The sequence below is a fragment of the Hydra viridissima genome, unplaced genomic scaffold, assembly GCF_058129835.1.
Source record: "Hydra viridissima isolate aposymbiotic clone 2 unplaced genomic scaffold, HvirCarnegie_v1 scaffold_2, whole genome shotgun sequence".
NCBI classification, from domain to species: Eukaryota; Metazoa; Cnidaria; class Hydrozoa; order Anthoathecata; family Hydridae; genus Hydra; species Hydra viridissima.
The window spans coordinates 11353203-11365331 of record NW_028324301.1 but is presented as its reverse complement, the minus strand read 5'-3'; the positions used below and the strand labels follow the sequence as shown (position 1 = coordinate 11365331).

The 12129-nt window shown below is 30.7% G+C and overlaps 1 protein-coding gene, 1 long non-coding RNA gene and 1 pseudogene across 4 annotated transcripts; all 3 read left to right on the top strand.

The window, feature by feature from the left end:
- Nucleotides 1-1127: 1127 nt before the first annotated feature.
- LOC149891905 (uncharacterized) lies at nt 1128-2300 on the top strand. The gene is made up of 2 exons (XR_016450208.1): nt 1128-1874; nt 2164-2300. It is a non-coding gene; the product is annotated as an uncharacterized LOC149891905 (long non-coding RNA).
- A 6-nt stretch (nt 2301-2306) lies between these two features.
- LOC145190222 (uncharacterized) lies at nt 2307-4219 on the top strand (annotated as a pseudogene). The gene is made up of 5 exons (XR_016450207.1): nt 2307-2434; nt 2505-2864; nt 3155-3348; nt 3746-3905; nt 4041-4219. The product of XR_016450207.1 is annotated as an uncharacterized LOC145190222 (transcript).
- A 2383-nt stretch (nt 4220-6602) lies between these two features.
- LOC145187546 (vesicular GABA transporter-like) lies at nt 6603-11824 on the top strand. 2 transcript variants are annotated; one of them, XM_090077756.1, is made up of 3 exons: nt 6642-6743; nt 7658-7761; nt 9973-11824. In XM_090077756.1, the coding sequence occupies exons 2-3, from the start codon at nt 7743-7745 to the stop codon at nt 11475-11477; spliced, it is 1524 nt and encodes a 507-aa protein (XP_089933882.1). In that variant the 5' UTR covers nt 6642-6743; nt 7658-7742; the 3' UTR covers nt 11478-11824. The 2 variants fall into 2 exon arrangements, with proteins under 2 accessions (XP_089933883.1, XP_089933882.1); XM_090077757.1 differs by lacking the exon at nt 7658-7761 and having other exon boundaries at nt 6603-6743.
- Nucleotides 11825-12129: the final 305 nt, after the last annotated feature.

Genomic DNA, 12129 nt, shown 5'->3' with positions numbered 1-12129 from the left:
TGTATTTAGTAGCTTCTATAAATGACGGAAGAAATTTCTTCTGCATTCTTAAAAAATTATCTTCTGCATTCTTAAACTCTGTAAATAGAGATCATAGTTTTATCACTAAGCGAGCGAAGTCATACGCAAAAAAGTCAAATAGGGAAAAATTGGTGAGCCATGTTTAGCTCATCAAAACTGTTCACCAATTAAAATTTCCTTTTTTTTTTAAGATATTTTTTTGTTCAACTCGTTTACAATTTTAATGCTGACTCTAGAAAGGTAACAAATATATTTTGGAACGCATTTCATTTAAGAAGCTTGTGATAAGAACTTTTGAGTAAGGATCCCCCTTACACAAAAATGGGCGCATATACTTCTTCTTGTACATTTTTATTGGCTCTGAAGTTCTTGAACTAACATTAGCTCTTTAGAAGTGATGGTCTAGGTTTGTTCTTTATTCTATATAACTGGATGATTAAAAAAAAAAAAATTACAGGATTTATTCCTAGATAGACGCGAATCCAGTTTTTTTGCGAGCGATCCAGTTTTTTTTGCGAGCGATGCTGAATAAAAGTTGCCTATTTAAAAGTTTGAAGCTTATTTAATAAAATGAATTGCGTAAATTCTAAAAATTTCGCTGAACTTACGACTAATCGGGAAAAAAATTCGATTTGTTTTAAACAGGATCTATAAAATTCAAAATTTTATTTCTTTCCAAAAGTATTTTTCAAATCATAAAGAATATATATCTTAAAAAATCATTCTTTAATCTTCTTTATCAACTATCAATAACATCTTTTTCACAAAGTTTTATAAAATTTCTTTATTTGAGATATTGACCACAAAAAACTTTTTGAACATAAAAGTTTTGATTGGTCCGTTAACTGCGTTCATTCGATGATGGAGCAGCAAATGCAAGACGACAATACCAGTTTGCCTAAAGTACAACTATTTTTAACTCGTTATTTTTTTAAAAAGATCTATTTAATATGTATTGTCATCTTCATACTGGTGGCGAAGTGTTTCCTATTCAGCTGCAGCTTTAAATAAAATCTAATAGTTTTACATCACAAGACTTGTGACGTAAAACTATTAGATTTTATTTATATATATTTTACTTAATGCGATTTTTTGCTTCGATGACAACAGATAAGATCTAATTTTGAGTCAATTCGAGAAGAATTCGCTGTGGTTTTAATACTGTTAACAAGAATACACGGTCAACAAAATGGAACTTTTTATTCTCATCACGAATGCAATTTTTTTTTCTGGATAAATTTTCACGCTGATTAATAATATTTATTTAGTTTTTCAATGTCACACACAGATTTTAGACCAAGATGGCGTCTTGCTTCATAAAAACTTAAGATATTTATCTACTGTTGTGTTGGATCTCTCACTTTTTTTGTAAGTTAGAAATTCTGTCAACAATTTAAGCCACATCCCAGTGAGCACGACACGAAATATAAACGTTTTATTCACGTACTTTATTCGTGTTTCCGTCCGAAGTTTTTTTTGAACGTTTTTTGAACGTATTAAAACACGTTGGAAATATCACATAGTATTTGACACGTTTTTTAAACGTATTTAAAACGTAATATAATTAAGCACCTGTGATTCGGTTCGTAAAATCCGCAAAAAGTTAATCCGACTTATTTTGCGGATTAAAACAGTCCGATCGTTAAATATTTTTCACATCAAAACAGTTTTAAGAGAAGTTACATCTGTAAATTTTATTAATATGTTTCTACTTGACTACATGCATCTAGTGTGTCTTGGATGTATGCGTAGGCTGCTGTATTTCCTTAAAGGAACTATCAAAGGAACAACTAAAGGGAAATTGTCTGCTAATATGTTAAATCAAATTTCTGAAAAGCGTGTTGCTTTAAATGGTAAACTTCTGAAAAGCTTGTTGCTTTAAATATTATCCTGATTTTGAAAACAATATTCGTTTTTATAATGATTTATATATAACAATGCAAGAAAATTTTTAAATTATTTTTTTGTAACCAAAAATAAAAAATATTTACTCAATTAAATATTATTTTCAAATCAAGATTTCATTTTCATCTTTTGTGAGCCAGGTTGACTAAGCTTTGAGAAAATGTTTTTTGCGTATATTAGGACCTATACAAATGTGCATATCTTTTAAATTTTTAATTGACTAAACTATGTATTTAGCCCAATCAAAAGGTTGTACTCTCTTGTTTTGCTATATGAAAATGAAGTAGAGAAGAGATGTATAGTGCCCTTGCATTGGGTAGATGAAGTTAAGAAAATTGTTCATTGGCCACCGAGAGGAAAAAAACCTATCCACCACTACACAAGCAAGTGGTTGTCATGGCAAGAGTTGGATCAATTAAAATCTCATTAGAGAAAGGCACTAAAGACATGTGTAATGACTGTTTGCAACTTGATTCCAAATTGTCTCATAGTGAATTTGCAGAACAGGGTATTTATTATTCTGTTTTGTCCTTATAATATATAACAAACTTTAGTATAATATATGTTTTATTTCTTAGGTGACGTTCAGCCACTCAGTCCGTATCGAAAAAAAAGTCCAAGTATAACAATTGAAAATAATTTTTCTAAAAGTACTTCAAACACTTTTTCCTCTTATCCTCATTTAAAAGTGCCAAGTTGTGATAGATGCTCTCCAAGACAAAAAGTGTCATGTGACTTATCTTCAGAAATATCATTCAGTGTAACAGAAAAAAGGAAAAAAAAAGAAAACATAAGTCCAGTTTCATCACAGTGCTCCTCTAGTTTTTTACTATCAAACAGTTCTTCCCAAGAGTTAACTAGACAGGCTAAAAACAGAAATGGTCTTCTCGGGAACTACAGAGAACCTCCTTCTTCATTTAAGTGCATGGATGAAAGACGTAAGTTTAACTATCTTTTAAGTATAATTATATTATATATGTTATAATAGTCTTACAATATTCAACAAAAATCCATGACCTGCCATGAGTATTGAGTGTTCACCTTCTAATCAAAAGTTTCACAATTAAAACTGCATCTTTTTTTTGCACTTACTAAGTTCATTTCTATGTTTTGGGCTTAAGAGTTGTAATGTTAAATGGATTGCAATCCCCACTACCATCCATTTACCATTTGGGATGTAAACTAATAAAAAGTAGACTGGCATCACAATTTTCATTGTTACTTTTAGGTTGGCAATATGCATTTTTTATAGAGATGGCAGAAGTTAAGTCAACCCAAGGAGAAATTCTTGCTGCACTAGAAAGGCTAGGGCGGAGAACTGACCCAGAAAGTTCTTCGCTTTTTGTTAGTAAGTGTCATTCCCTTGAAGAGTTTGATGCTTTTGAAAAAAAGTTGGCGACTGAAGTAGAATTTAATATTTTGGTAAGTGTTTTTAATAATAAAGTTGTTTTTTCAATATAGTTCATTGTAATCTAGGTCTAATACATAAGGGAATCATAAAGGTGACAAGGCTGTTTTGTTTTGTTTGTGTTCTAACTGGGAAAATCAAGTTGCTATGGTAACGGTATAGTTACTTTATTTAATGAAAAACGTTTATACTATACAGTATTAACTTAAAAGTATAAAAATACTTCATAAGTTTATTACTTAAAAGTTGTATATACATTTTTTTTTCAAAAAATCAGGTTAAGGGTTGTAAACTGTTATCCTGGGGTAAATTTGTTCAGTAAAGTTAACAGGATGGATATTAAAATAGACAAATAGATCAATTGATTCCATGGTATGACATGTTTAAGTTTTTACACCTCTTTTGATTTAGATAAAAAGGTTAAAATAACTAGGTGGATCAACAACTTCGCAGTTCGTCAGCAAATGCATTAACGAGACTCTTGATAAAAGTGTACAAGCCCAGTTTAACAAGACCGGAAGTAAGGGCAAACGTTCTTTTAACAAGACCCTACTCTGTAAAGCAATTTTTGGTAAATATTTACTTAACTTAAAAATTTTTAAACATGTTAAAATAAATTTTGTTTAAGACAAAATGTTAAAGGGAATTTTAGATTGATTTACTATTTTCATTAAGTGTTTTGTTCTACTATCATTTTATTTTTTAGCTGCATTAGTATCGGATGTAAATTCAGCAAAAGTGATCGATTCGTTCTTTGGTGAACAGTTAAAACGTGCGCCTCGAACCGTTGAAAAAGAGAAAGATGGTTTCTTGTAATATTTATTTACAAATAAAGGAAAAATTCTGTATTTTTAATTTATCAAATAAAGAAAATTTCTTATTTAACTTTTTTATATATACACGTAGTTTTTTCGTTCCTAGAAATTATAGAAATAATTGTTGCTAAATCATCAGAAAACTAGCTGTTTTTCATTATTAGTACGAGTCACAAATTTTGTTTAGCGAGCGCGTCATAGACCTTTTAAAAACGTTAAAAAGTCGTTTAAAAAAGGTTTCTTTGAGACGTGTAAAACACGTCCTAAAAATACGTGAATTAGTAATTTCAAACGGACTTCTTTTCCACCATCAAAACACGTGTCGTAAAAACGTGAATATTACGTGTATTATACGTATCCGTGCTTACTGGGATGCGCTTTGTTTTATTTACTGCAATCAAAATACTCGCTTAAAATCGTTCTTCAAAATACTCGCTTAAAATCATTTCTAAAAACTTTATCGAAGTCAGGAAAAGTTTTCCATTCGTTTAATATCTTGATGAAATTGTTCGTCTTATTCATCACTCACTGCACTTACTCATCTGATCGTCTTATCTCATCGCATCACTGCAACGAGATTTTAAGGAAAAAATTCCAATAGGGATGTAAAAAGTGTTCAAAACGCGGCATCCCATTTTTTAAAATGAATCAGCTCTTGAACGCCTGTTTCATATCCAGCTGATATTCCTTTTACAAAGTTCTCCATCAAACCAAGTTTAATATGTAGAGGTGGTAAAAAAGTTTTTTATGGATCATAATATCAGATGGTTTCATCTCAAAAACTAGCCGTGCTACAAAAAAAACTGAGCACATATTTGAAATCAGCGTAAAAAAACTATTAATGGGCGAAATTGTGTCAGATGAAAAATTCTTGTCGACCAGTATTATTTATATTTAAAGTTTATACTTTTGCAAAAGTTACACTTTATCTTAAAGCTAGTTTCTATTAAAGCATTCCTCTCATCTATCGAAATCATTTTTTGATCATTGGATAAATTTTTTGATCATTGGATAAATTTTTAAGCTTAAGTCTTAACACTTTCCTTAACTTTTTTTCATTAAATGTATTGCATTAAATTTTCCTCGTGTCTCCCATAAATTTTTTTTCACGTCTCACATTTAATTTTATTTATGTGGAACATTAAATCAGCTAGAACTTTTGACGCTGAAAAATACGTGAATACTTTTGATGACAACAAATCGTTACTATATGACCCGAATATATGAATCTATTTACGACTTTTTATTTCACTTCCAGAAGAGTAACTTTCGGTATCATAGTGCTCATTAAGTTGCAGCGTCTGATGCAGAACATAAACTGAATAATTTCTTTCTCAAGAAGTTGCTTTTTATAATCTGATCATTATTGATTAAGATATCTAGGAAATAAACGGATCTTACAAAGAATAACAAACAATATTATATATATTATATAAACAATATTATATATATTATATATTATATAAAACAATATTATATTATAATAGTTTCTTTACGAGAAAGTTTTCTAGTTTTAAACTCCCAAAATCTTCTCAACTTTTAATTTCTTCACTCAGGTGCTTCCTCTAAGAGCTTCATCTATGAACATTCCAATTGGAAAAATAGACTTTTTAATCGTCTGGGCTATTAATTCATTTTTTAAGTTGTCATGTGAGCGGAGATTTCAAGACTTGGTTTTCTTTCAAGTTGGATTCACCTGGTACCCTTGCTTTTTGTGTTTGTGGGATTTTTACTCCAATCAAAATGTTTTGAAAAGAAAATTAGCACCCAGGTGCCTACAATCTGAAAAATGTTGCTCTAGTACGCACAGTTAGGCCACTGTAGTTCGGATGGACAAAGTTCTTCTGCGCCTGTATAAACTAAGCTCGAAAAAAAATTAGATCGCAGTAGTGAAATATTTTAAAGAGATCAAGTCAACGTTTTCTAAACTATTAGATGTCAAAGCTATAACTGTGTGTTTGTTCGGCCAGAGGTGAGATAGATGTTTGCATCAGAAAGTTTTGAAAACAATTTGATAGATAAAGACACAAAAACATGTTGCATTTGACTTTCCAGCAAACAACAAAGCTTAAAAACTACAATGGTTGTTTTAGACTGCTGTAGAGTTACTAGTAAAGTACTGAAGTAATTTTTAGAATAAAAAAATTAACCTAGAAACATTAAAATTTCAAATGAAACATAGCTTTCATAAAAATTTATTACCTTAGGTTGTCTCGTTTATTTTTGCTAACTCGTTTATTTTAATTCTTGTTTGAGTTAAAAAGAAGATATAAATAAGATTCGGTTGTTTAAGGAGGAGAAGGCTTCGAATTCTCCAGCTTTCTGTTTAAATTTCAACTTTGATTTTGTTATTTATAAACTTAAAATATCAACCTTCAACACAGCGAATATAAACATTGTGTTGAGGTGTTGTCATTTTTTCCTGCTAATCCGAAAAAAAACAATTAAAAACCCGTGAATCAACAATTCAGCTAATACTAAATCCCACACATTCAAGTGGTTACAACTTCCGACCTCAAATTAAAAAATATACGTAAAGATTAGCGTAAGATTTTTCAGAACGATTAAAGTTGCAAAAATGGAGGCAGAAATAAGTAAGTATTTTCTGAATCATATTTGTTATTTTCAAGAATTTTTTGCACTTGGAGTGAAATAGACAAAAAAAAAAAATCTTTTTAAACCTAAAACTTTTAACTCAAAATTTTTGGTGAACTTAACCTTTGAGAAAAGACTTTAAAAAAAAAAGCGCCAACGAGTTTTCTTGAATCTTTTTTTACAACGGAGGACTTCATACTTTTGTGCATTTTTTTCATGTGCATGTAGTTGAGATAAAATTGTTTCACAAACTTTTAAAGTTTCACTGTTTTCTTTTTTTACAGAGGGTCAGTGATTCGCAAGAAGCATTTTGTGGTTTTTAATCTTTTTTGATCGAGCTCTTCGTCTTTGATCTCTCTATTTGAATCTGTGCACTTTTTTCATTTTTCTTCAAAAAATTTTTAATCGTAGATAATGTAAATGCAGCCTAAAATAAAGTTAGTGGTCTTTTAATAAAAAGTTTTAAAAAAAATAATTACATCAGCAGTTTAAAATCATTTTAGTTTGAATAATAGGGATCCTCTAGCAGTCTTGTTGAATTTATCTTATAAGAAAAACATAAAACTTTACTAAAAAGCAAAACTAATCTGCCCTGCGTTACATTATCTGTAATTTGGAATTCGCAATTTTCTAGTGTTAAAAGTTAAAATAATTTTTAAAAGTAACAATGTTAATACCATTCCCCACCCCCCACCCCCCCATTTCCCCATATACCATGAAGTAGTGATGCACATTCCAAATATCATTATACCAAATATTCCTGCCCTCATTTTCTTAATGGATGAGCTGTAAAAGACCTTAAAGAATGGGAAGAGATGGGGGGGGGGGGGATAAATATATGGTTTAAGATATCTTCCATTTGTCTCTTCTAAAATGGTGCTATGCTTTTCTGTTGCAGTATTTTTGTTTTAAGATGGGAAGTTTACCAGGATATTAAGTCTATTGAGTTAAAATCATGCAACTAAACAAACCATTGTGGTTATGAAAATGGCAACCCCATGTATTTCAAATCAAAATGTAAGTCTGGATCACTTGTAATTCTTAGTAGAAAATTGAGTTTTTTCATCAAACTTTAAAATGTAAAATACTTTGTTTTTGAATTTTTGAAATATTTTCTTTTTATCAGTGTTTTGAGTTTGTATTTCGAGCAAATTTCTCAATATTTTTTTATATTGGTAATCCACCAAAGGTTTTATTGAGAAAAGCAGCGCAGTAACGTCTCCGTGAGAGGCTAACATACGACAAATAGCATTTTATATCAAACTTTATTAGATCTATCAAAAACTGATGGAAAGAAGTTGACCTAAAAAAAAAGTACGCTCCATTTCTAAATATTAAAGTAAAAATAATCACTTTTAAAATAAATGACCTTCCTCCTTCTATTCTTAAATGAATCAATTTTTTCCAGAATTGGCTGTTCTGGGACGTAAGAAATCCGTCCATCTTTTGTTTTGTTCAAATTCATTGCGAAATTATTTATTCTTCGTGAACTTGCCCACGGTTCTAAGTAAAAATCTGTTGCAAGGATATGAAGGGTGAGGCAGAACTTCCCACTGCAGCTTATCAGCTTTTGCTGGGCCTTCAACGCCAACGTATGATCTGGTGCTGTCGTGGAATAAAAAGTTCTTCGATTTTACAGAGCTGGAAGAGATTTTACTTTCTCACTTTCAATCCATCGCATTCATGATCGACCTGAACGCGGTACTTCGATTTTCAGCGGCAAATTTCGTAAACTGACCATAGGCTATGAATATGCTCAAGGAGAAGTTAGGGTACACTTTCTTTATACTTTAAACCACTTCACTCGCATTTCGTCCTTTATCGAACTGAGTAAGTTATATTGATTGTCAAGCCTCATTTTCAACTAAAATGAGTAGTTGCCGCTCTTTTCCTTATAAAGCCTTGTGAAAAATTTTAAAAACGTAATTTCAATTGATTCAGTAAAACAAAATTAACAATATTTTAGAATGAGCATAGAACTCAATTTGCTTGAACAGCAGTTGAAGTTTGACGCTTTGGTAGCCGATTTTTGAAATACTTTTCGAGAAACTTAATGGAAAAATCCCGCCAGAAAATTTCATCCCGAAACGTTCATCCCGCTTGAAACTGAATCTAACAACGTTTGATTCCCATGTGATTAATTTGAACCTTTAATCACCATAGAAAAGGTTAGGATTATATTTGGAAAGAACAATGCTCATGAAAAAATTTAATTTTAAACCTCTCGTTAAATATTGCTTCAAAGTAAAAATCACATTAAAAAAAACTGAATAAGGATAATCAATAGAATATTTTAGAAAATAACTTGATTTAAAATCAAAATTTTGTAATAAAAAATATTTAACTCCTCCACCCCTTTTTTTCCAAAGTTTTTCTCCATACTTCCGGTCATTAAAAAGAGCAGCGCACAAACTTGATAAGCATTTCTACATATTTAATACAATTTTAGGAGAAATAGAGTTAAAAATTACAGGTAGGTAGAAATTAAAGGTAGAAATTGAAAAGTAATAACGATGTAAATTATGGTAACAATTAAATCTGGTGATATCTTTTGCATTTTGTTCGTAAGTAAAACGAGTTCATTTGATAAAAGTAAAGCATGTTCATTTGATAAATAGATTCAAACTTTTTCAGAAAAACATGCTGTTCATATTTATCTCATTTGTTGCATGAAATCCATAAGTAAAATTGTGATAAAAGCTGCATCTGTAGAGGATGCTTTTTCTCTGTGACAACAAGAACAATGTCTCCCAGCCCAAGACATGGAGGATCCTCCAGAATTTTTTACATAAACGTCGCTGAAGTTTTTACAATGTTACAAAACACTTGCAAAAATGTTAACTACTACTATACCAACTTCGACTCAAAGAATTGCATTATGGGAGTTTGGTCACATAATTACTGTTTTCTTTACCGCTGACCTTCAGTTGATAATGAAATGACAAATGGTAAATTTTAACAAAACAATGAAATGATGATTAATAAATAAATGACAAATTTTAAATTTGAAAATAAGTATATTCTTACCCTCACTAAAAAAAGGCATTTAAAGATAAAACAAATTTTTAATGTAGAATCTGAAATAAAACTTGTAATAAAATGATAAATTTAAATGGTTTCTTTTGGATTTTTCTATTTGTCTTTGTTTTTTCTATTTGTCTTTATTTTTTCTATTTGTCTTTATTTATTCTATTTGTCTTTATTTATTCTATTTGTATTTATTTTTAGACGAAAGCGATCGATTTGATTATTCAGGGAATGCCGACAATTTTAATGTTAACTTTCAAAGCTCTTTTGATTACCACAGGCCAAAAGGTGTAAGCTTTTGCGTGAACAGTCAAGCAAACGAAAGGTCTGTACTTCTCTCTAGCAAGAGAGAGCAAAAAACAAAGTTTGATGCAAATGCTTCTTTTTTTCAATCAAGTCAACTCACTTTTCAAAGCAGCATGCTCGGTTTAGATAGTGCAACTGTAGCTAGATTGGCTCAAAAAGATTTTGGAGGGTCTAAAACAGTATCGTTAGCAGATATTCCTTCTGATGATAGGCGTACTTCGAATATAATATTTTTCTTTTCTACCCTTAGTATGATAACAAGTTTGTCGGTGTATGCATTGCCTTTTCTTGCAGCCAACTGTGGAATTACCGCTCTTGTAATGATAGTCATAATAGGTGGCCTTATGTGCTACACTTGCATGCTTATAAACGACTGTCAATACCAAGTTTCCAAAGATGGTACCAAAAAACGAGTATACCAAAGCTATGTTGATATGGGCAGAGATTCTATTTCGTGGCATGGAGATACGGTTATGAAATTTTTTGTCGCAAGTAATGTGATGACAGATATATATATTTTAATATTTTGTTCACAAATAACTGTCGATTTACTTCGAAACGTGGTGCATTTTGACAAGCGTATTTGGGCGGTACTGTGGATATGTGCTGCATTTCCCCTTTTTTTTATTCCACGTATGTCCATTCTTGCATGGTTTGGATTTTTCTCTCTTGTATTCTTCGTTATTGGATCAGTATTAGCATTTGTTCTCATGGTAACAAGATGGCATGAATGGAGTTATCAGAACATAACTCCCTCGTTTTCAATAAAACACTTTTTTATTGGGTATGGTATAATAATAAACTCTTACAATCTCCATCTTGCTGTCCCTGTAATGGAAGCAACTATGATTCACCCTGAAAACTATAAGGTATTAACTTGTGCATCTTACGGGCTCTGCACAGTCAAAAAAGTTGTATTCGCCGCAGTCGGTGCCTTAAGTTTTGGAATTGCTACGCAGGGTTCAGTGTTGAGTAATTTTCAAGGATCAGCGTTCGCACTAACAATACCCACATTAATCGGTATAAGCATGTATCTAATGTACCCAACTTCTGTTTTTGTTGTTTTTGATATGGCTGACAACTTTGTACTTCCCAAAATCTCATATTTTAACAAAAATAACAAAAAAACGCTTTGGATTTTGGTCTCGAGGGTACTCACAACAGGATTTGTTCTGATTGTTTCCGTGTGTGTTCCAAATTTCGAAATGGTCACAAGTTTCGTTGGAAATGTTCGAGGTACTTTTATTACAGTTATCTTACCTGTGTACTTTTACTTAAAGATACGACGCAGGCACATTTCACTCCTCAGCAAAGTTCTTCATTGGCTATTGATTATATTTTCTTTTGCATTTGGATTCACCGGAGCTTCATTTGCCATTTACGGCATGGTTAAAGGATAATATTGAAGGCTTTATTTGATTTATTGCAATTACACATCATTAAGATAAATATTGCAATCTTAATTTTTGAATTTTAAACATCTTATTTACAGTAAGCTAATAATAAGATTGTCAAGAATTTTTGTGACGAGATGTATGAGAAATTTTCTATTTTTCTATTTTAAGTTGTTGGTGCAGTGCTTCTCTTTTTATAACAAAATGGAAGTTTTCTCTTTACCGATCTCATTTCATATAATAATGATTGCAATTAATGTAGTTCAATGATGATGATGATTGATATGATGTTCAATGATGATATTGCAATTAATGTAGCTCAATGATGAATAGCGGTTCTTCTTTTTAACCCCCATTTCATTGTTTACTTTTTGATTATAATTTTTATTTGAAAATTTCTTTAAATTTTAATTTTTATTTGAAAGTTTCACATATTACCCGTGATACTTTGCCATTACGTCACTTACCATTTGGAGAATTTAATAACTTTAAGCTATTAAACTTAATCTTACTTTAGATTAAAACGATAGAAAAACTAAATTTTTCTGTAGTGTTTATCGAGGTAAGTTTTAGAAAATATATGTACATGCGTATGAAACAAGTCATATAATTTGTTTTCCGAGGTTTTTCATTGCACCAAGTGTTAAGAAAACCAAAG